Raw genomic sequence first — 25,891 nt, 5'->3', positions numbered from 1 at the left:
TGTACATCTCATCACTTGGTTGGTGGTAATAGTGGCGGGTTGCCGAATAATTGTGGAGTACTGAGCGTACTTTTGGTCACCAGGTTGGTGATAATAGTGGCAGGTTGCCGAATAATTGTTGAGTACTGGGCGTACTTTTGATCGCCTGGTTGGAGCTATTTTGGGCTTATGGGCCTTCGCCCTCTACACAACATTCCAGCCCATTTATTTTGGGCTTGGTCGTTTTTTTTTTTTTTTTTTTTACCCTCTGATGGGGTTTATACATATTACCCTCTGATAGGGTTTATATAGATGTTTCCGAAAGATAAGGAAAATAAATTACATCATTCTGGTGGGGTGTTTATTCCTTGCTTTTGCTTTCTCTTTTCTTTTCTGCTTTTGTTTCTCATGTGCTCCCGATGTGAGCCTCCCTTTCTTTTTCTTTTTCTCGTGGGAGGCAGAGAAGTAAGAAAACACAGGCTGCATGGGCGCAGCAGCACCACACGACATTGATGAAACTCCCCTTTTCTTTTTCTTTTTCTTTTGCGTTGTCCCCCATGTGCTTCCCCATGATTCTCCCTCCCGTTCAAATGATTCTCCTTGCTGGCCTCCACTTGCATGCTCACCTTCCTCACGTGCATTCTCATGGAAGAAAACTCTCCAACTTTGAGAGCAAGTTTCCTTCTCCATACTCATCTGTCATTTCAAGGTAGTCCGCTGCACAGTACACCATCATTACGTTTCTTGGAGTCAATTCCACTTGCATACCATAGCAAAATTTAGCTGCAATCAGGAACATGTCAGCTCCAAAACTGCAGTGAAAATGCTCCCGCGTGTGCTTTTTGACTCTTCATACATATGCGATATCTTCCCACATTTTGATATGAGAGGAAACTTGTGAAGGTGGAAGTTTACGCCGTCCACCACGATAATTATATCACTCGGCAATCGCGCTTTGCAAAACCAGTCAATGCCTTTTCTGCAAAACTCAGAAACCTTTCCAGCTGGAGCCATGGCCGGTATGGGAAGAGAGAATCTTCCACCCTCTCTCTTTAGGAAAAGGAAAACAAGAGCTTCATGAAAATGGGTGGAGAGAACACAGACACGAACATAAATTGGGTGGAGGAATCACGATACATCTTGTGTTATTTACATTACTTGCAGATTCACAGTCGGATTTACGTTGTTCTAAGACCTCCAGTTTTGTGCATCAACATTTGGCACCGTCTGTGGGAAACGACACGAAAAGTTATGTCCGTTCTCCTTCATTTTTTCACCTTTACTGTGAATCTGCAAAAACCCAGCAATCCAAAGCTTTTCCAGAAAACCCCCACAAACACAAAGCCACCATAAAGCTCTCTCCCTCTCCAACAATCCAAAAGATCCAAATATCCACAAACCCATCGTCTCCAAATCCCCAATCTGGCACCCAAATTTTGAATAGCAAAACAAACAAAAAAAACCCACGATTTGGATTCTGAAATGGAAAATTTCTCAGGCGAACTCACAATTTGAGGGCAGAAAAGGGATTACCATCGTCTCCACCATCATGACCATCATCATGATTTCAAAAGGTGCTGCTTGTTTTGGCTTTGATTGCTCTCTCCATTTGGCTGAGGAACGCCTGGTTGAAGTGGTAGGCGAGTGCAGTGCTGGGGAAGGAGCTGCAGAATCCACCGTAACCGTTGGCTCCCCACGACCACGACGTCAGCATGAAGCTGCTCTGCCTTAACATCCTGACGGAAGTCCCTGCATGTTTTCTTGGCCTTCTGCATCGTGCAGTCCGCCACATCAGCACGTCTTCTTGGACCAACTCGAGTATTTCTCTAGTGGGATCTCGATCGCAGGAACTTTAAACGTTCATAACTTCTTCAATACTCAACGAAATTGAGTGATTCAAAAATGAAAATCATACTTCTTGACGAGACGAAGAGAACGGTACATTTCTTGATGGATAATTTGTCATGGTTTGGACAGAAAACGGCTCGAAAATGGCTAACTCAAGACCAAGATAGCCACTTTCAAGCCGTTTTCTGGCCAAACCACCACAAGTTAGCCATCGAGAAGGATACCATTCTCTTCATCCCATCGAGAAGTATGATTTTCTTTTTTGAATCACTTTATTTCATTGAGTATTGAAAAAGTTATGAATGTTTAAAGTTTACCCAGTTGCTCGCAAGTTTTCCATTTTCCTACGAACCAGTCACCTTTCAGGCTATTTTCTAGCCATCTCTAGCAAACATTGAGCTTCCAAATAGGTATAATCTTGTTCTACACTTTCCTATCTTCATTTTGATATATTATAGGTCGAATTTGGTTAAGAAACGATTGAGTTACGAAGCTTTGAAAATTGCCCAAACTTTCAGTAAAGAGCTTCGGGACACTTAACGGAGTTTTTAATGGAATGACCAAAATAATGGATGGTGGACAATCTCAAGGACCATTTTGGCTTAAAAAACCTTTTTTTTATATTAAATTCATTTTTATTATTTTTTATCTCAAAATCAACATTTTCCAATACCTTGTTTCATCTAATTAAAAATTAGTTTAAATACAAATTATTCAATCAATCCCTGTGGAAACGACCTTGGTTGAGACTTTGATACTACAACTACCTTATTCTCTTGCAAGTATTTTTTAACGTTTTTATTCCTACTTTTGCAGGTGGTAAAAATCCTATTATGAACTCAACAACTTCATATAACTTAATACTACAAAAATGACGTACTTCTGCTAGCACTTTTTTGGCTTTTTTGCGCTGCAAAATGAATACTTCATGATTTTTATGCACTCATATTATTGAGTACAAGAAGCTGCAACAGAGTGGTAATAAGGTTTGCCTTAAAGGCTTAAACTATCAAACCTTAAATCATCGAGTATAAATATTCAGTGTGTTCATTATGAATAAGTGGTCTCATTATAACTCATAATAATCTATAAAAATAGGGATCCTTGTTTCCAGCATTAGTCATAATGCATGTTGTGCCCTTCCAGAATTTTCAATTTCAGATGTGGTAATTTTCTAGGAGACATTGTGGTGATTTAACATTTCAAGTATAAGACTAAGTACATGTTGAGAGTATTCAAAAAATATCAAAAGAGAATTTTTCCAAGGATAAGATTTGATAGCCTCATAGGATTTGGTTGGCTAATTTATTCTTCTCACGAATATATGTTACAGCCTTCCAGGACTGTATATACTATCAATTAATAATTACATTTTGAGTAAAACAGTCATGCCTATGGAAAACAACGTCTGCATTTACTGAACGATATTTGCATTGTTAGATATAACAGTATCTTAGAGATGACTTTGTAACTTTTTCTAGTCGCAGATAGATCCCGCGGATACAAGTTTTTAGGCACTGACAAGTCAATTTAGTCTGTTATTGGCACTTTAACAATTAAGCTCCAATGAGTTGATTTTTCTGATTGCTCAGATATGAAATTATAGGGAAGACACTTGCAGTATCATTCTTTAACAACTAAACACTGTCTATCATTCTATTGCTCAATTGTAGACCAAATTCAGACCTAAAAGAAATTAATTATGACGAATGCAGCAGAGCCACTGAGTTCATAAAAGCATCAATTGAGGACTTGAATAAACACGAGTACAAAAATCAACTCATGGTTCATGTGCCAAAGGTCAGGTGATAATTAGACAATAAGGTTCAAATGTCTATGACAAAATATAGATATGTTGACTAAAGTTTCCAACATGCGGATCTCATATTATGCAATAACTACAATGTGAGTCCCCATTTCTTAAAAAGTTGACACGTGCTCCTCGGTTAGGCTAACCAAGTGGGTTAAAACATGACCGTGTTTCTATGGTGCCTCAAGCTCAAACGAAAAGCCCTAAAATAGTTAAGCAGTCAGATGAGAGCACATCCTACTCTTACAGTTACAACAGAACCAGGCATGGTAAAAAAAGAAAATAACAAAATGTTCTTTGAACAAGTTTGATAAAAAGGAAAAGATAATAAAGGTGCATCTAGGAAACCATAAACCAGATAGGGTAACAAAATGATAATGGGAAGGTGGCATACCTTGACTGGAAATGTACCCATTGGAAGTTTGGTTGTAAGCAGCTCCCTCAAACGACGAATTGCCTTAACCTTGTTTGCTAAAATGTCAAGTAACAGCAACAGTTCCTCTGTTTGTAATGGAAAGTTTGGGGAAAGGCAGAGTATTGGCCTTAATCCTTTCTTATACTCATTCTCCTTGCTAGCACCCTTGTGACGATTCCTGTTATCAGAACTTGTGGAAGAAGATGCATTTATATCCCTTCCTCTCCGGTGATCATCACCCTTCACAATAATGTCCACATTACTTCTTCCGGGTCTACTTTGATTTCTTGAAAGAGAATCCCCTAGCAGATCACTCACCTTCTGATCTACACAGAGAGAACTTCTAGGCGGCACAATCTTTTTCTGCCCTTCATTTTTAGTACCCCGTTTCCTCCATCCACCAAACCATCCTTTCTTTTCCTGCTTATTCTCTCCATTTCTACCACTGCTAACATCTTCAATAGGAATCTCCCTGTGATCATAACAACTATGACGATGCTCAATAATCCCATCACCATTTTCGTTTGACAATTCTGACGAATCCAATTTAAGTGCATTTTCAGGTTCCCTCCTCTCATCCTCTATCAGAATATCATTAAACTGCTCACTTTCTGTTTCATTTTCATTACAGGATGAGAAGAGCTCGTCATCAATCATAGCCCCTTCTAGATTTGATACTCACAACCACATTATGCATATCATATACCCTGGCCTTCCACGGGCCAACCATTTCTGTTTTCTCCTGCCGCCTCCAGGTCATTTGAGGTAAAAGTACTGTCTGAGTCACATCAATCCCAGGCCTGAATATGTTAGTCTGAGACATTGCAACCACCTCTTGCCGAACCTCTTCTTCAGTTGCTTGAGAACCAGCACCATCCAAAGCATTCATCACCTCTTTATCCTTGTGCGAGATCATGCAAAGTGACCCGGGAGGCACCATACCATCCTCAGACCTATCACCGAGGAAAAGAACACTCTGATCAGAACGCTGAATTCTCAAACCATCAAAACCAGCCAATGTCATATCTGCTCTCAAATTTGCACCCCATTTCCAGATCTTGCAAGTATCTGATGGGGCAATCCTAGAAATGAAAGGTATAACAGAACTCTCAAAGTGGAATGTAATTTCCATGTAGAAATCCCTCATCCTTCGCATTGTTCCAATTAAACGAGGTAACCTTCTGCACCATTTTGCCCAAGCCAGTGGCAGGTAGTGCCTAACTATGATCATGGAAATTGCTTCTTCTATATTGCAAATTGCTTCCTGGAGTGCACTCCATCCATGTTCCTTCTGCAAGCTCTAATCCGCACCGGCAACCATAAGCATTTCGGTTGCTGTCTGGTCATCAAGTTTTACAGCCAAGTGAAGAGGGGTTTCATGGTTTCGGACATCTCTCCGGTCAATGACGGCAGCAATGGCATCAGCCTTCTCTTCCTCAGCTAATGAAGCTGATTCAGTTCGAATCTCAGCAGGGTCACAAAGCCGCGGGAGGCCAGCTAGAATCCTCCTGAGACCGGCATAATCCCTCGTGACTATGGCCTTGTGCACAGGGCTATGATCATACTTCGACACAACGATTCCAGCCATGCCTCAGGAGTATATAACAACAATCCGAACTAATACACACAACCAGTAACCCAATCAAATATCTAATACCGGAAACAAAATCAGAACTGAAAAGCATCGCCCCAAATTAGAACTTAAAAACACCCTACAGTATGACCAGAACCTAATTGTTAATTATAAGAAGTAAACTCGAAAATCGAAAGAGGCCCAATTCATAAATGATCAAGAAATTGATGAATTCGTTGCAATCTTTTTCCAGAAACGAATCGAACCCAAATCAGATTCGACAGAGATGGCACAAGAAAACCGAAAGAGATAGTGGACGCCTAAGAAAAGTATCAGCGGTGGGCGGCCCAAGGCAAAGATGAAAGGAGGGCAAGAAATCTCACCTTTTTGTGCTGCTTCTTTTTGGTTCTTCTGTGACTTACTTGACACACAAATTAAACCCTCTTTTGACAATTGTAGCAAAGTATGTAAGTAGGGATCGTTCTAAACCGGGGATTAGGAGGGCTTGCTAAAACCTCTAAACTGACTCAAAAACAAAAAGAAACAAACTTAAAAATGTAAACAAAAGATTTTAAAACAAGAAAGTAAAAGGGAGATTTGAGTTTGGTGAAGTTGAAAGTAAAAACGAATAAACTAAAAACTTAAATAGATTTTAAACAAATTTGGGTTGAATGGATAATGGAAGGCTAGCTAAGGGGTTCTTCTCCACACATGTCTTGCTTGCATACAAAATGATTTCCAATTGCTCTTCGATAAGTTATGAATACTCAACGCCCCAAATTACCGTGAATTGCACTAATTAACTCTCAGTTTTTCAACAAGTTATTAGATTGGATGATTGCATACGACAACCCAAAACATTCCCTACAAGTTCCCTACATGAATTGCATAATAGAGATACAAGCAAGAATCATTAAGTTCTATGAAAAACATAAGCATTGACGAGGCACTCGTTACTATGATTTGCATGAAACTTATGCCAAGAATTTACTTAACGTGATTGTGACTAGCAACCTTCACTACTTGTGAATATAAGTTCATAACGATTAGGTGAAACTCCCTTATATTCTAGCGTCAAATTCATGCATGAAAATTAAGCGTGCACTCTCAACCAACATACACAAATTAGTTTTTATACGAACGGATAAGTAAATTGAATTCACAATTCAAGAAACGCAATTGGAAGTAATCAAATCATATAGCAAGCATAAACATGGTTTTGAATCCCCCCCTAGCCAAGGGGGGTTTAGTTCCTCATTATTACAAAACAAAGATAAACAAATTTAACCATTGAAAAACAAAGGGAAGAAAGCACCTAAACGTTCCAACGATCCATGTTGGATAGCAAGCGGGTCCAAGGACTTTTCTCCTTCTCCTTGCCGCCACAACAAGGTTGGAATGATGTTGAAGGGTTGGTTATTTGGAGGAATGGATGGGAAGGGGTTTAGATATGTAGGAGAGGCAAGGAAAGGCTTGGAGAATGGTTAATTTCTGGATGATTTGAATGAGGTTGCTGCCATGGTATTTATAGGAAGAGGATGGACATGTTTAATGCAAAAATCTGGTGGAATGAAGTAGGTAAGGCATGGCAAGGTGGAGAATTGTTGGTGAGGGTAGGTTTTGAGTCATCCACTCACATGTCATGGTGAGTTAAGCATTGCATCATCCACTCAAATGTCATGGTGAGTTAAGCATTACATCATCCACTCAAATGTCATAGTGAGATAGGCATTGCATCATCACTAAAAAATCTGGTGGAAGTAAAACAAAGGGAAGGCCACGGCATTGATGAATTTTATGGGGTATGCATGGTTTTGAGTGAAGTTTTGGCCAATCCTTCTAGAAATTTATCCCTTCTTGCAACTTGTATTTGTTTCACCAGATTTTTAGCATGTTCCTAGCCTCTTTTGTCTTCAAATTCGTCCATCCATCTTGCTCATATCATATGTAATCCATTCCAAGCTCAAAACTGCTCCAAAATGCACCAAAATGCACTTTCTTGCTACCTTAGCCCTTTGGACCTACAAACATACGAAAATGGCTTAAAGTACTAAAATAACTAAGAACTAATAACGTAAATGCAAGAAAACTAGTTAACTAAGTCGCATAAATATGCGTCTATCAAATTCCCCCACACTTAGCTATTGCTAGTCCTCGAGCAAAATAAAAAAAATAAAACATAAAAAAAAACAAAACGAAACCAAACAAACAAAAACAACCTAAACCTTCCAACGTTTGCCTTAGGGATTTCCAATGCACATGACATGTTAAAGATTATCATTCCCACATAATGGAGTCAATTTAACACTTAAGCACATACTTAATCATAGTCACTACTTACTAATTCACAATTAACCAATTAAAACAATGTTTTGAATGTAGTAACATGCCTTAGAGAATTCCCTCAATCCTTACAAGATATGCACTCTATTTTCACTCAGATTTTCTAACTACACACCCTATACTAGTTATATGTGAGAGAATTGATGTAGATATAAAAACGAATGCTCACATATATGTATAACAAAGAACACAATTTCTAGAGTTAATAAGCATGTTGAGATATGATCTCATGAATGGAATGCTACTACTTAGATGCGAGAACCAGTGACCATATGCTCATACCAAGTTCAATCTCCACAAATTGAAACACATAACACTCAAGATAGAAGTCAAGGGTTGTAACGGGGCTTGGGGTATTGGCTAACAAAGAAAGGATAAGGAAAACAAACGTTCTTAAAGTGATAGTAAGCAAAGTAATGAAATTGAGACTTAGAATTTACTTAGATTGCAGAAATTAGCTTTAAAACACAAGGGGAAGATTTAAACAACTCCTTAGGGTCGAATTCATTGTTTTGGACCCCTTCTTCATCAAACAACACTTTAGAACTCTTTTTCACTTCTTTTCAACTCTTTTCGCATTCTTTTCACATTTTTCTTTTCTGTTTTCTTTCTTTTTACCCGTGCCAATGGCACATAATTCCTCATGAAAAACACTTCCCCTACACTTGTTTTCTGCCACAAAGGAATTCAATTTGAATCATGCTTTACTACGCTTTAAGAACAAGGTTAATGGATGGTCCTAATCTAAGCTAGGTGAGGGTAATGTGGGTTACAAAGAAAAGGCTCACAAAGCTCAACGGGGTTAAAACGTACAAAACATAATGACATAGGGGATTCACGGCTTTTTGGTTATGGTGGTGGTCACTACACAACTTTATCTTGAATATGTGTTATGCAAATCAATGACATGCTTTGAATGAAATGGGTATGAGTTCTAGCATTTGGAACTAAATGATGAAACGCCTTCTAAGTAGTAACCAAGCAAAGAATAATGAGATCATGCAACGACTTAGAAAACAATAAATCACAGATTATTAACTCTCCAAATAAACGTTTAGGCTCAAGTCTCACAAGGTTGTAGCGTTAGTTTGAGTTCTTTCCTTCAAGCATGTTACAAAAACTGATTTTTCCTTTAAGATTGCATGTAAATTCATAAGTTATAACCACAACCAAGCATAAACAAAGAGTAAATCAAACTTTCATCCATGTTAATCACTCTCTTTAACAGCCATGAAATTACAAACCAAATCCTCATCATTGTGTTGGAAGGTACCCTAAGACACAAACAAACACACAAAAACAACTCTTTTTGGGTTTTGCAAAGCAATTTTTCAAATTTTTATGTGAGTTTCGGAGTTATAAGTCAGCACACACTAAAACTCACCAAAACAGCCTAAAAACACCTAAAAACAGCAAGAAACAACATTGGGAAGTATGAGTGAGAAAACCCTACGAATTTGCATCAAAACACTTTGGTTACCCCCCCCCACACTTAAACCAAACATTGTCCTCAATGTTTCAAAGCATAACTAACACAAAAACACATAAACAAACAAACAAACAAACACTAACAAACTAAATATGGCAGAAACTAATTAAACAACAAAGAGAAGGGTTTAGGAACGCAAATCTGGAATTGGAGTGCTCTCTAGGCCTTCCTTTGTCGAATGCATGGGTTGCCTCCCACGAAGCGCTTTCTTTAACGTCTTCCAGCCGGACGGTACCTCCGTTTAAGCTTGACTAGGTGCCACGGCATGGAGGGGTACATCCTCCATGACATGCTCCTTGAAATACTCATGCATTGGGTCTATGTATGGCAGGGATAATGATGGTCCCAGATTGTGGCATTGAGCTTCCCAAGGTCAAAGTAAAAACTCCCATAATCATGGATTCGATTTGGTACCTTCACCACAGAAGGCAATAACCTATTAGTGGAAATGGGAATTGGAATTAGAGGAGGAGGCTTACCAATGCATGTAGATGAAGACTCAAAAGGGGCAGCAAAGGTGGTGCTCTCGGCCAGATTTGGTATTTTGGGTGTAATGACATGTTTTGTATGCTCCACTCCAATACCCTCTTCGATGATGCATCTAGGGACATCCTTCTTGATTGGTGCGCATGAATGTTCCTTCCCCACATGTTTAATCACATCTATTGCAAAACAAGAACGAACATCATTAGGATTCTTAACATATTCAGGAACTTTGAATTTAATCAATTCATCACCAAACTCCATTGTTAACTCTCCCTTAGCCACATCAATCTTGGTTTGGGCTGTCTTCATGAAGGGCCACCCTAATAGTATCGGCAATGGGGTAGAATAGGGTGAATCCTCCATGTCAAGCACGTAAAAGTCCGCTGGAAAAATCAAATTGCCCACCTGCACCAACACATCTTCCAAAACACCCTTTGGATATGCATTAGAACGATCGGCTAATTGAATAATCACACCATCGTTTTTAAGCTCACCTAAGTTCATAGATGCATAAATAGAGTATGACATAACATTAATCGAAGCCCCTAAGTCTAACATGCATTGTTCAAACTTAGTCTTGCCAATAACGCACGGAATTGTAAAACTACCCGGATCTTTGCATTTAGGGGGTAATTTCCTTTGTAACATGGCAGAAACATTCTCACTTACTTGGACCACCTCTTTGTTCAAAATCCTTCTCCTTGATGTACAAAGTTCTTTTAAAAACTGAGCATACCTCGGGACTTGCTTAATTGCATCAAGGAGCGGAATATTGACTTGAACTTTCCGAAAGGTCTCTAGAATGTCCTTCTTGGCTTCTTCCTTCTTTGATTGCCTAAACCTGCCAGGAAAGGGCACATTTAGTGGAATGGAACTAGAAAAAGTCGAATTTGGACTTACCTTGGTGGTTTGGGACGGCTTAGGAGGGCTAGATGGTGGTGGCAAGGATTGTTCATCCTTGGCCGTGAGTTTTGGTCCCTGTGCTTCCTCTTGTAGCAACTTTTCATCCTCATCGTGACTTGATTTGGATGATTTTGGTTTGGCTCCAACCTGTGTACCACTTCTCAACATGATTGCATTGACGGTTTCAAAGCCTCCTTTTGGATTTGCAATGGTTGAGCTAGGCAACTTGCCTTGCTCTCGAAACTGCCCCATGAACTCGGCAATTTGCCCTACTTGTTTCTCCAACTCGTCCACCTTTTTGTCCCTATTTTGCATTCCCTGCGCCATAGAAGTTAGTAAATTAAAAATTTGATCATTATCAATAGAAGAACCTGATTTTTGGGCAGGTTGTGCTTGGGGTTGAGTTGGTGCAAACGACTTTTGATAGAAACCCGGGGGTTGTTGCCTCAATCCGCTTTGTTGTTGGCCTTGTTGGGGTTCTCGCCATTTGAAATTTGGATGATCACGCCAACCGGGATTGTAAGTATTGGAAAAGGGGTCATTCCTTGGTTGGTATTGGTTGTCAAATCCCACGGCATTGAGGGTCTCCCACCCTCCATTTTCTATCAACTGTGGGCACTTGTCCGTAAGGTGGCCTTGCATGGAACACACGCCACAAGCTGCCACGTTTTGCACTTTTGGACCTTCCACTACCTGAGAAAGCAAAGTAGTAAGGTTAGCCATTTGATTTTGAAGTTCGGTTATGGCACTTACCTTATTGACTTGATGTGGTCGTGGGTTACTCCTTTGTCCAACGCCTTCGTATTGTTGAGCATTTAACGCACGGTTGGAAATTAAAGTCTTTGCTGCCGTGGGGGTCTTGTCCACCAAGGCTCCTCCCGCCGAGGCATCTAGCATTTGACGTTCGATAGGTAGTAGCCCCTCGTAGAAGTATTGCAAAAGAAGTTCCTCCTTCATCTGATGCTGTGGACAAGAAGCAACAAGAGATTTAAAACGTTCATAATAAGTAGGAAAAGATTCACCTTCCTCTTGTTGAATTCCACTTATCCTTTTCCGTAGGAGGATGACTCGAGAAGTTGGGAAAAACTTCTCCAAGAAGGCCCGTTTCATGCTTTCCCATGATGTGACGGTTCCGGGCGCCAATTCGTACAACCAATCCTTCGCCTTTTCCAAGAGAGAGAAAGGGAAGGCTTTCATCTTCAAAATACTCCCATCGACATTGACAGGGGTCATGCTCGAACACACCACCTCGAATTCTTTCAAGTGTTTGTTAGGATCTTCCATGGACAACCCATGGTACTTCGGAATGTGGTGTAACAAGCTTGACTTCAATTCAAATTCTTCTGTCTTTCCTCGGGCTGTTGCGGGGTATTAGATGCATAGAGGTGCGGCATTGTCCAATCCCGAAGCTGAAAGTTCTTTGATTGTTCGATTGTCCACCTCCATGTCTTTTTCTGCCTCCTCCTTTTCTTCAAATTCGGATTCAGAACTAGAACTAGGTGGATTAGGTTCTGGTACTTTCCTTTTCCTTCTCAAAGTTCGTTCAAAATTGTCGTCAAACTCCGATATATGTGTACGAACAGGTTGAGAACTACGAGTCATAAACTAGTACCTGAAATAAACAAAATTAAATTAAAACTAAAATTAAAACACACAAAAAAGAAATAAAAAGAAACAATGGGGATTTAGCAAAGTTGCTAATCCCCGGCAACGGCGCCAAAATTTGATGTGAGAATTACTTGACACACAAATTAAACCCTCTTTTGACAATTGTAGCAAAGTATGTAAGTAGGGATCGTTCTAAACCAGGGATTAGGAGGGCTTGCTAAAACCTCTAAACTGACTCAAAAACAAAAAGAAACAAACTTAAAAATGTAAACAAAAGATTTTAAAACAAGAAAGTAAAAGGGAGATTTGAGTTTGGTGAAGTTGAAAGTAAAAACGAATAAACTAAAAACTTAAATAGATTTTAAACAAATTTGGGTTGAATGGATAATGGAAGGCTAGCTAAGGGGTTCTTCTCCACACATGTCTTGCTTGCATACAAAATGATTTCCAATTGCTCTTCGATAAGTTATGAATACTCAACGCCCCAAATTACCGTGAATTGCACTAATTAACTCTCAGTTTTTCAACAAGTTATTAGATTGGATGATTGCATACGACAACCCAAAACATTCCCTACAAGTTCCCTACATGAATTGCATAATAGAGATACAAGCAAGAATCATTAAGTTCTATGAAAAACATAAGCATTGACGAGGCACTCGTTACTATGATTTGCATGAAACTTATGCCAAGAATTTACTTAACGTGATTGTGACTAGCAACCTTCACTACTTGTGAATATAAGTTCATAACGATTAGGTGAAACTCCCTTATATTCTAGCGTCAAATTCATGCATGAAAATTAAGCGTGCACTCTCAACCAACATACACAAATTAGTTTTTATACGAACGGATAAGTAAATTGAATTCACAATTCAAGAAACGCAATTGGAAGTAATCAAATCATATAGCAAGCATAAACATGGTTTTGAATCCCCCCCTAGCCAAGGGGGGTTTAGTTCCTCATTATTACAAAACAAAGATAAACAAATTTAACCATTGAAAAACAAAGGGAAGAAAGCACCTAAACGTTCCAACGATCCATGTTGGATAGCAAGCGGGTCCAAGGACTTTTCTCCTTCTCCTTGCCGCCACAACAAGGTTGGAATGATGTTGAAGGGTTGGTTATTTGGAGGAATGGATGGGAAGGGGTTTAGATATGTAGGAGAGGCAAGGAAAGGCTTGGAGAATGGTTAATTTCTGGATGATTTGAATGAGGTTGCTGCCATGGTATTTATAGGAAGAGGATGGACATGTTTAATGCAAAAATCTGGTGGAATGAAGTAGGTAAGGCATGGCAAGGTGGAGAATTGTTGGTGAGGGTAGGTTTTGAGTCATCCACTCACATGTCATGGTGAGTTAAGCATTGCATCATCCACTCAAATGTCATGGTGAGTTAAGCATTACATCATCCACTCAAATGTCATAGTGAGATAGGCATTGCATCATCACTAAAAAATCTGGTGGAAGTAAAACAAAGGGAAGGCCACGACATTGATGAATTTTATGGGGTATGCATGGTTTTGAGTGAAGTTTTGGCCAATCCTTCTAGAAATTTATCCCTTCTTGCAACTTGTATTTGTTTCACCAGATTTTTAGCATGTTCCTAGCCTCTTTTGTCTTCAAATTCGTCCATCCATCTTGCTCATATCATATGTAATCCATTCCAAGCTCAAAACTGCTCCAAAATGCACCAAAATGCACTTTCTTGCTACCTTAGCCCTTTGGACCTACAAACACACGAAAATGGCTTAAAGTACTAAAATAACTAAGAACTAATAACGTAAATGCAAGAAAACTAGTTAATTAAGTCGCATAAATATGCGTCTATCAGTGACCCCCCAAAGAGACCAAGATTGCAGCAAAAGAGACTCAACCACTTAAACCCCCCACCCACAACTCTCTTTCACTCTGTTTCTCAAGCCTTATTTCTCTTAGAAGCTCCAGAGAGGGTAGAAAGAGTTTAGCTGATAAAAGTAGGAGGCCTTTTTCCTTTGCAAAAATTGGTTAGGATCTAGGAAGAGGAATTGGAGGAGAGAGAGAGCAGCAGCAGCTGCTGTCATTCTATTAAAATTCCTTTGGTATACAATTTGACTGAAATGGAAAGGGATCCGGAGCACCTAATCCTTCTAATCAAATAATTTGAACCCTTGAAATTTGATTCAACGATTAAAAACACAGACTCACTTTAAAAGTTATAATAACTTTAACCGTTAGATCAAATTTGAATGACCCATATTGTTTGATACAGAGGATTAGGATGAAGAGATCCTGAGAGGATCCATTTCCGACTGAAACATAGAAAGAACACAAGTGACCAGAGACAAGGGAGGGAACCTATTTTCCCATTTCCCAAAATTGACGGGAATGGGCCATTTTCTTGTTTTTGGGATCAAAATAAGACAAACCGGTCATGCACACTCCATACTCATCATGCACAAAAGCAAAATGACAAAAATACACACATATAAATTGTAAAAACTTACAATCGATGGCGTCATAATTGTGAGCTTTGAGTTTTTGGGTTGAGAGATAGAGATGTCAAGAGAGAGCTATGAGCTCTGATTTTGAAAGAAAGGAAAGTCGAGAGAGTGCTCATAAGAGAGGTTTCGAAGAGAGGGAAGTCGAGAGACCTCAGAAGAGAGGTGGGGGGTTTTGGGTTGAGGGAGCTCTAATTTTGAACACAGGGATGTCGAGAGAGAGCTCTGAAGAGTGAGATCGGGGTTTTTGGGATGAGCTCAGGTTGGGGTCTTAGGCCATCTCTAACCGAGGGTTGGCCAGATGGCTTGTTTTAGCCCTTTGCCCTCCCATGAAATTAATATTTTAATGAACAGTACAGGGCCGTATTTGCTTTCATCTCCAACCGAGGGCTAAAAGGTTATAGGGCTCGTTTTAGCCCTATCACAAAAAATGTCTCCAACCGAGGGCCAAAGGGTTATAGGACCAAACATAATTTATTATTTAAAAACTACAACTTAAATTCAAATCCAACTAAATTTAGTGTTATTTAATGTTGTTTCGTATTGTTTAATGTTATTTCATGTTACTTAATTTAATTTAATGTTTTATAAGGGCTTAGGAAGTTATAGGAAAAAAAATAGAATTAAAAAAAAAACAATTTAAAAAAAATTGTGAAAAAAAATGTAAAAAAAAAATTAAAAAATAACGACTAGTTGATGTCAGCTAGCCTTTATAATCAAAGTTTTCAATGCTATTTGTGTCGGTTATAACCAACACTATTTCTTTTATTACTGTCAATTATAACCGACAGCAAAACCGACAACATTAAAAAAAATTCCAACCAGCCCTTTGGCCCTTTCAAATTCCATGGGCCCCATGAGCCCTCTGGCCTAGCCTTCCATTGAAAACGGTTTTCAGGCTATTTTTGGCCCTCTAGACCCTTCGGTTGGAGATGGTCTTACATCCTTGAAGATAACACTTTTGTACCATATTTTCCAGTTTTTTTTCCAAAAATTTCCATTTTTTCCAAGGACTGAAGCTTCAATAGGCTTATTTTGGCACCCCAAGCATCTGCTCAGTTTTGGAGGCTACTAAGGTAGGGTGTTTAATTCCAAGTTCCTATATTAATGATTCATGGAATATATCGGTTCTTTGTAAGATGAATTAATATTTAGAAGTTTAACTAGGATTTATGTTTCATGTTAGGGGCCATGGGTTGTGTTTATACAATACTTCACCAATCCCAGAACTACATATTTTTAATTTTTGAGTCAATAAAAAAATTTCAAAATTTAAGTTAATATCCATACATTATTTTAAAAGTTAGAATAAATGGACATGGTGAAGGTTAATCCCACAGTAGAGTCTTTTCTATTTATCGTTGCTTAAACACTAATTCATGAGTTATACTTTGAAAATTTGCACATTCACGCCAACATGGTTCGTGGAGAATGAGATTGAAACACTTACTTTTAGTCTAAGTTTAATTTTAATTTTTGTTTTAAGTAAAGTTAGTTAATGTTATAAAGTAACAATTGTTCCACCCGAGGCTTTACCTAGTAACCGGGCCAGTCTTGCCTGATCAGCAGTGATTCTTGCATTAAACAGTAAGAGTTTTAGTCAAGTCTTCTTAATTATGTTGGTTCACTTTACACAAAAGGAAGTTCATGAATTTTTTTCTAATTGATTCTAAATGGCTTAGACTCTGTGGTGGGATTAGTTGAAAACTTTTGGAAAGATGTTCTAATTTTTAATGTTTTCTATGGATTGCAATTTGAAGGTGAAATTTTGTCTTTGTTGAATTTAAATAAAGTTTTTAAGTTTTCTACTTTTTATCTTTGTTTTGAGTTTTGTTTTGCTTGAGGACAAGCAAAAAGTTAAGTTTGGGGATATTTGATGAGGTGATATTATACTATATATTTTACCCTATTCTTAGTATTAATTTATTGGTTATTTTGGTAGAATTTTGATACTTTGTTATGTATTTTCAATATAAAAGTTTTTTTTTTTTTTTTTTTTGAATCGTCAAAAGCTCTCTAAAGCCAAAATGCGTGCGTTCTCCCCTCTAACCTAATGGCTAAAAAACCTTATTTATACTACTACAAAATAAAATCCTTCTTATAAAAGGTCTTAGAATCAAATTAGGAAACATAAAATAATAATAAAATAGAAAATAAAAGGTTTCCTATTTAAACTTGTTGATGCACAAAACCGGAGGTCTTAGAACAACGTAAATCTGACCGTGAATCTGTAAGTAATGTAAATAACACAAAATGTATCGTGGTTCACCCCAAGGTTTGGGCTACGTCCACACTGATTGTATTGTATTTCTCTGAGAAGTGAGGGAGAGAGAGAGCTCTGAGAGTGAGAGCGTTGAGAGGGTGAGGAGCCTTAGGAATTGGCCTCAGAAATGGTCTCCCCTAATTGTGAGGGTGAGGGGTCCTTTTATAGAATAAGGACTCATCACTTATTACATATTTGCCCCTTCATTTATCACATAATTACATTTAAGTCCCCCGATTATTTATACGAGGCCCTAAATATGGTATAAACAGTAGTCCCCCAAGTCTTCAGTCAAGAGAGTCTTTTGGCTGGAGACTTGAAATTCAGTCCATGTGTGGACCGAAGTAACTAGATGCTGTCTTGAACTGATGCTCGATATGAGGCAGTGCTCAATCTGAAATGACGTTCAACTAGAAGTAGTACACGCTGCGAGGCTGTTCGGCTCATGGCTTATGTTGCCTTGGTTGGCTCAGCTTGCGGCGTTTGAAGGTGAGGGAGTTCGTTTTATAGAATAAGGCTCACTCCTCAACATATGAATGATGGGCTAGAGTTGATGCTCTCTAATGATGGTGAGGGAGTCCCTTTTATAGAATAAAGGCTCATTCCTCAATACATAAATGATGGGCTAGAGTTGATGCTCACGGCGAGGCGGTTGCTCAGTAGGTGGTGATGCTCTCTAATGGTGGTGAGGGAGTCCCTTTTATATAATAAAGGCTCGTTCCTCAGTACATGAATAATGGGTGCTCTCTAATGAAAGTGAGGGAGTCCCTTTTATAGAATAAGGGCTTGCTCCTTAATACATAAATAATGGGCTAAGTCCCCCAAGTATTTTTCATGAGGCCCAATTAAGGCCCAATATATGGTACATGATGTAGTCCCCCAAGTCTTCAGTCAATAGAGTCTGTTGGTTGGAGACTTCAAATTGAATCCATGTATGGGACGAAGTGGCGGTTGTTCAGAGACAGTATTTGTATACCCTGCATTGAAGCTTTGTAGGTGAAGCTTTGCAAGTGAAGCTTTGAAGCTAGAGCTCTGTAAATGACGCTTTTAAAGCTCAAGCTCTGTAAATGAAGCTTTTGATGTCGACATGTGTCGCGCTGTGATTGGCACGTGTCGCACTATGATTGGCTTCTGATGTCGACACGTATCGCGCTGTGATTAGCCTCCTGGTTAGAGGGAAACTCTTCTGGGTCCTTGACGGTATAACGTTAATGGTGCTCAGTAGTTTCGAGATTGGTCATGTATGGTACAAACAGTGCTCCCCTAAGTTCCCGAGTGAGGGAAGCTCTTCGGTTGGGGACTTGCAAGATCCAAGCCATTGAGTAATCATGAAACTTCTAAGTACCGAAGTGTGGTATCATTTTCACTTGCCTTACTTGTCTTATATGTAGATGTGGCATCTTCTCTGGAAGTACTTTTCCTCCATCTAGGGGTGGTATCTTTAACCGATAAAGATACACAAGGTAATGTATCAATTTCACTTGAAGCTTTACTTGTAGTTTCGGGCTTGGTCAAGTGCGATACAAACCCTATAGTAGGAGTCCCCCAAGTCGCCGAGCTAGGAGATTTGCGAATGAGGTAACAGACAAGGTAAGCAATCAAACTTCCAAGCAAGCAACCTGGATTGGAGGTTCGACTTCAGCTTCCGGTTGATTGTTCTCCTTCTCCTTGTGTCGTAAACAAAAACAAGGATAAGGAGAAGCAAATGGAGAATAGATGATATGAGATACTTTTGTTTTTGAAGAAGTAACTTTCCACAGGCTTATTCTTAAACTGGACTGGAAGGTTTTCTGGTTTCCTCTAGAGTATAAGGCCGACTAAAAAATTTGAGGGTCAAAACAAGTCCATCAAATCTAGAGTACGTTCGACCCTGATGATATGGGATACTTTTGCAGTTGACAAAGTAGTGGATGTATCTGCACATGTTCTATTACGCTTGTCTCCACATGCTTTCTTGTATCCTTCTCACTTGCCCTATCTGTTCCTCAGGCAGATGTGGTATATTCTCTGGAAGCATAAGATGTTGAAAATGAGTACTCGAGAGCAATGCCAGGTAAGTAATCAAGCAAGGGGTTCCAGGCAGTCAGTTTCTGACTAGAAGCTTGATTCCAAATGCTGACTGATTGCTCTTTCTCTTTGTCTTGCAGGTCAGTTCCTGGCCCATCTGACCGTCATTTTGACTTGAACTTTGGTGAAGCAGCAGCCATGCCTTCTCAAGACAACATATGGCGCCCATCATTCTTATCCCCTATTGGTTTTTTTATTGTTGGGGACTCTGTGATGAAGAATGATATGACCGCTGCGATGGTGGCCAGGAACCTTCTCACTCCCAAAGATAACAGACTACTTTCCAAACGGTCTAATGAGTTGGCTGTTAAGAATTCTCTGGCTCTCAGTGTTCAGTGTGCAGGCTCTATGTCTAATATGGCCCAACGCCTATTTACTCGAATCCGCCAAGTTGAATCATTGGCGGCTGAAGTGATAAGTCTCAAACAGGAAATCAGAGGGCTCAAGCATGAGAATAAACAGTTGCACATGCTCGCACATGACTATGCTACAAACATGAAGAGGAAGCTTGACCAGCTGCAGGAATCTGATGGTCAGATTTTGCTTGATCATTAGAGGTTTGTGGGTTTGTTCCAAAGGCATTTATTGCCTTCGTCTTCTGGGGCTGTACCGCGTAATGATGTAAACACGGAAATTCCTACGATGAACGAGACAAGAACACGTGTACAAAATAATATTTGTATTGATGATTTAGGGGTTACAATCTCTTTTACAAATTTAGCCTCTGATTCTATCTTTGTAATGGGTGGATTTTATGTTGTTGGTCCAAAAGGCCGTCGGAGCTTGATCTTGGGATAAACAGTTGTGCCGATTTGTTGACGTCGTTGATCCAAAGGGCCGTCGGGGCTTGATCTAGGGATGAACAAATGATGAATGATGGACACTTTCTTCAAGGGTCGTCGGGGCTTGATCTTGAATTAGTGGAAGTTCTTCAAGGGCCGTTGGGGCTTGATTTTGAATGAGGATTTGACGAAGAACGAAGAGAGCTTTCTTGATCCTTTGGGATTTGCTTAGGAGCTTTGGAGTTTCAAAGCTTCAAGGTTGTCGTGTGAGGTGAATTGGTTATGAATTGGTCTTCCAAAAATGAATGCCTTGGCCTCCTATTTATAGAATTCCAAAACTTGATTTTTTGGATTTAAATAATCAGATGAAATAAATCATTTCTGCCAGGTGTTGACACGTGTCTTGTTTGATGACTTTTCCGATTTATTTTGATTTTTTCGTTTAGTCACATGCTATGTGTAACATTTATATGACACGTGAACGTTGAAATTTTATTTATTGATCAACATTTATTTCACCAAAATTTCGATGTCTACAAATGCCCCCATTTCAAGGTGCGTCGTATACATGTGCTTGTCATGTGTAAAAGATGCGTTTTGAAGTCCCTTACTGCCGATGTTGATCCAAGGGCCGTTAAGGCTTGATCTTGAACTGGGTTGGTAATTTCTTCAAGGGCCATCGGGGCTTGATCTTGAATTTGGCTAGAAGATTTTCTTGTTTCCTCCAATTGTTGATTTTCCACAGACTTAATCTTGAACTGGGCTGGAGGGTTTTTTGGTTTCCTCCAAAGGACTTTCCACAGACTTAATCTTGAACTGGATTTGATTCAAGGGTGGTGGACACTTGATCTTGAATTGGACTTGTGATTTCTTTAAGGGCCGTTGAGGCTTAATCTCGAACTTAAACATGACCACGAGCAGTTTCAGGACATGCATGCTTTGAAAGATCAAGGAAGTTCGCAGCATTTTCATATGAACCCTGAGCAGTTTGGTCAACGGTATGATCTTCAAGATTGATGGGCTCTTTTTCCAGTTGGTGACTTGATCTTTAAGGATTATTGAGACTTTGCTCTTCGGCGATAGTGCCAGCGAAAGGTTGTTGAAGCTTCTCGAGCTCTTTGATTATAGCAACGATGGCAGGCTTAGATTTGACTTAGACCCCTCCATCTGGATTATGCAGTTTGGTCGAGAAGGGTGTCTTTCCATAATGATTTGTCCCAGCTCATTGTGTTGCATTATTCTCTACTTGTTTCTTTCGCCTAACCGAAGTGGTGCGCAACCCTTTGCCTTTAAATGGTCCTTCAGAGCATCACTTTTCAGCCACTTATCCATGCTTGGCAGCTTCAGTGTAAAGAGCCAGCACCATATCAACTGTCTTGAAGTATTTGCTGAGGTAATTCGAGACCCGTCAACAATTGAAGATGAGCACTCGAGAGCAACGCTAGGTAAGCAACCAGACAAAGGTTCTGGGCAATCAGTTCCTGATCAGATGTTTAATTTCAGGTTCCGACTGATTGCTTCCTTTCTCCTTGTTCTGCAGGCAAGAGTAAGGGCAAAGGAAAGGATAGGGAAAAAGCATGATATGAGATACCTTTGCTTTCGACCCTGATGATATGAGATACTTTTGCTTTTGAAGAAGTAGCGGATAAACCAACACGTATTTTGTTGCGCTTGTCTCCACATGCTTCGATGCATCATTTTCACTTGCCTTTTCTGTTCTCGAGGCAGATGTGGTATCTTCTCTGGAAGCATAAAATGTTGAAACAATGGGTACTTCGAGAGCAGTGATAGGTGAGCAATCAGGAAAGGTTCCAAGCAGTCGGTTCTTTACCAGGAGCTTGAGTGGAGGTTCCAACATATTGCTTTCTTTATCCTTGTCTTCGCAGTGAAGAAGGAGGACAAAGAAAAGGGTAGGGAGAAAGCATGCTATGAGATACTCTTGCTCTCAACCCTAGTGATATGAGATACCTTTGCTCTGGTGTGACTTGGTTGAAGAGGTATTTCCAGGGAAGAAGAAAACTGAGTTTTGGTTGCAGATGCATTCGGCAAGGAAGAAGAGTCAGGCTGGATGTGTTCCTTGCTATAGAGGATGGAGGTCAAATTATATGGTGAGCTCCCAATAGCAAGTGGCAAGGTGGATGTGGCCTTGTCACCCATGCTTGTCGCCCAAAAGTCAGGTAGGTGGGAATAATGGACTCCACACGTTTTCAACTTTGTCAATGATCTCTGGCAAAGTTGCACGTGATAGCCGAAAGCTAAGACTGCGTCTGAAAAGTGTTGACGGATTTTACGCAAGAAAATCCAGGTTTTGAAATTCGAAGAGTGGTGTCTCTTCGATTTATTTATTTATTTTTTTTTAACAAGTGGTTGTGTTGCCTCTTCTTTTTAAAGAGGTGTCAATTGCATTCAACATGCACACTTTGAAGATTGCCCGCCTTTGAAAATTGTCTTTGCTGTATTTCTGAGATTTTACTCACTTTAACCCTTTTCTTTTACCATCTTTTTTGGAAATGGCTAACCCGTCTAACATTTGCTTAGATTTGAGTCTCAGCAGTGACACAGGTGCACCGCGTCACGGTAATATATGGCGCCCGTCCTTCTCATCTTCTAATGGCCCTCTTACAGTTGAAGACTCTGTAATGAGGGATGCAACAATGGCTACGGTTGTAGCTAGGAACCTTATCACTCCTAAAGATAATAGGATACTTTCACGACGGTCCGATGAGTTAGCTGTTCAAGAGTCCTAGGCTCTCAGTGTCTAGTGTGCGAACTCTGTTTCCAACATGGGCCAACGCTTACTTGTTCGAACTCGCCAAGTTGAATCATTTACAGCCGAGGTGACAGCTCTTAATCAAGAGATCAAACAACTCAAGCGCGAGAATAGAGAGTTGCATGTGCTTGCAAATAGTTATTCGTTGGGCATGAAGAGGAAGCTTGATCAGTTGCTGGACTCCGAAGGTCAGATTCAAAGTGACCATCAGAAGTTTATGGATGTATTCCAGAGGCACTTTTTGCCTTCGTCATCTAGAGTTCAACCAAGTATTGAGGCTCCGAATAATCCATCTCCAGTGCCTCCCTCTTCTAGGGTTCCGCCGAGTACTAAGGCTTCAAATACTGAGGCTTCACATAAGTGACATTTGTGAAGGCTCCCTTTTTTTTTTTTTCTTTTGCTTTTCTTTTCCCTTCTCTTTTTTATTTTATTTTATTTTATTTTATTTTTTACGCACTTGTAATTTCTTAGAGATATCAATGGACATGCTTTATTTTATTCAGTATGTTGTGCTAAAACGTATATTTGACTAAGATGTGTTACTTCCTTCTTTTTTTTTTTTTTTTTTTTTTTAGATGGTGCCTGATGCATTATTCTTTCACCCTCTTTTTTTTTTAGACAGAAATTCGTCGTCCTCCCCCTACTTTCTTCCTTTCAATCATTCTGTTTCCACCACCCTTTTCCCTTTTTTTTTTTTTTTTAGATGGTGACTACTGCACTATTCTTTCATCCTTTTTTTTTAGACGGAAAATTCGTCGTCCTCTCCCTACTTTCTTCCTTTCAATCATTCTGTCTCCACCACCCTTTTCACTTTTTTTTTTATTTGACTTGCTAACAGTAGCTTGCACTTTCTTTTGTGTGTACATAATCATATTTTCACAGTGCACCATCCCATCACCTCTCATTTTGGTTTTTTTTCCCAAGCACGGGTGGTCGTTTGCACAGTTTGCACAGTCACAGACCTGCGTTTTGAATAGCCACCGCATTTCATTTGTTTCTCTAGGCACCGTTATATATATATGGGACTGTACCGTTGCTTGTACACTCATTACACAGCCACCGCATAACCATTGCACAGCCGCTGCACTTGTCTTGCATCCTAACTACACTGTCCCGCAATCCTATGCTGTTGCTAACTGCAATCACAACTGCGTGCACTGCTTCCTCGCTGCACTGCGTTCTTCGCGCCTGCTGTCTGTTGAACTTGGCGCTGGACAAAAAGGTAGCTGCAAGTGTAGGTTTCTTGGCCGTGGTGAAGGAAGAAACGAAAGTAGTTACCAGCCTTCCTTTGTGGAGCCTTTACGTGGTGAGGTTCATTCACTGTAAGTTGAGGATGATTTTGACATGTACATGTATATATATATATATATATGCATGGACGTTGATTGTCCCATTACCGTGGGTGATTTTGACATGTATACATATATATATATATGAACGTTAATTGTCTCCTTACCATACATATATAATATATAATATATACATATATAGAAGTGGTCTCATCACCGTCACCATTTCCGTCCCTTCAAGCCATATATATATATATATATATATATATATATATATATGTGTGTGTGTGTGTGTGTGTGGAAGTTGATTATCCCGTCACCATCATTGTGTACACATTGTATATATTTATATATGGAACTTGGTTGCCGTGTCTTATATATATACACACACACACATACACAAACACACATATAATACCATATAATGTGTCTATTTTTTTATGCACAGTGTGTGTGCCCCCATTGATGGATTTCTTTGCTGTGATGCTAGGATTCTTTAATTTTGAGAAGGCAGAGCAGACCGCTGGGGTCCTCACGAAGCTTTTCAAAGACGTGGTAGTTGGTGGCGGAGTTAGCAGGTTGCCTAGTGCTTGTGCCAGAGACTACAACGGGGTTTCACTGTGTAGTGCCTTTTGATCACAGTTTTCCCTCAGTGGTGCGCTGTCGTGTAGTGCTGTGCAAGAGCCTGCAGCAGGGCTGCGTAGCGTAATGCCTTTTGGTCACAGTTCTTTCTTGGTGGTGACGTCGACGTGCGGTGCAAGAAACTGCTTGCGTAATCACTGCGGGTTTGCGTAGTGCGATTGCGTAGCATTTTGGTTTCCTTTGCCACTATAGTGTGCCTTGAAGGACCATCTTGTAGCTGCTATCTTTGTCGTACTGCTCAAGTTTTGTGGCTGATTTGCGGTCATGGTATTTTTCAGATGTTTTAGGAACAACACCATCACCATTCTTGTGAAGGAAGGCGATTCACAAGATGAGGGAACAACGTTGAAGCTTTACTCGCCACTAACTGATCCTAATGGGCTTGCTTTTCTTGTGAAAGACAATTCCATTCATATTAAGTCGTGGTCTTCTGAAGTATCTTGGGAGGTGGTAGACGCAGTTCAACCAAATACGAAGAAAAAGGCGTGCACATTGAGGGTTCTTATTTTGAATCATTCGCACCATGCTCGTGACCATCATCCGGCCTTGTTCAAGCTTCTTGGTGATCACATTCGTAGCAGAGCCATAGCTTGGAATGGTACCCTATCAACTACTGGAGAAGCCGTCTTTGATGAGTTTTATTGGGAGTGGCTTGAAGATATCTTAAGCCGATCTAAATATGTGCTTACTAAAGTGGGCCTTTACCACGCTGTGTACGCATCTTTGTTTAGTTATGATCGTCATCCTTCCGTTCTTCGGGTGTTCTTTGAGCATTAGTGTTCAGCGACCAACACACTTCACACTGCGCAAGGGGAGATGTCAATTTCACTGTGGGATCTTCACAGGATAGGAGGCTTGCTGATCCATGGTAAGTTTTATGACGAGGTCGTTCCCAACGCGGAGGAACTTTCTCTTTGCAATAGCCGAGGATTGCCTGCGAGTTGCCGCTATTTGTTTTGGGCGTATCACAAGTTTTTCCAGGATGCTCAAGGTAAATCAGGAGTGAGGAGTTCCTCATGGATCCGATTTTGGTACTGGAGGCCATGAGGTATAAGAAGTCTTCGAAGAAAAGTTGCCGTAACAAGACCACTAGGCCAAAGGGAGACTCAGACCCATCCGATGTTATTGGCTCAACTAGGCGCCG

General features: G+C 39.9%; 1 protein-coding gene and 1 pseudogene across 1 annotated transcript; both read right to left on the bottom strand.

Moving 5' to 3' along the window:
- Positions 1-503: 503 nt before the first annotated feature.
- On the bottom strand, positions 504-14,534 carry LOC126597526 (uncharacterized; annotated as a pseudogene).
- LOC126597527 (uncharacterized) lies at positions 9,792-12,223 on the bottom strand. Its single transcript, XM_050264323.1, has 2 exons — positions 10,680-12,223; positions 9,792-10,119 (listed from the first exon to the last, which is right to left on the bottom strand). The coding sequence occupies exons 1-2, from the start codon at positions 12,128-12,130 to the stop codon at positions 10,110-10,112; spliced, it is 1,461 nt and encodes a 486-aa protein (XP_050120280.1). The 5' UTR covers positions 12,131-12,223; the 3' UTR covers positions 9,792-10,109.
- Positions 14,535-25,891: the final 11,357 nt, after the last annotated feature.

This window comes from Malus sylvestris, chromosome 13, assembly GCF_916048215.2.
Source record: "Malus sylvestris chromosome 13, drMalSylv7.2, whole genome shotgun sequence".
Taxonomy (NCBI): Eukaryota; Viridiplantae; Streptophyta; class Magnoliopsida; order Rosales; family Rosaceae; genus Malus; species Malus sylvestris.
This window is presented reverse-complemented; position numbering and strand designations above follow the sequence as displayed.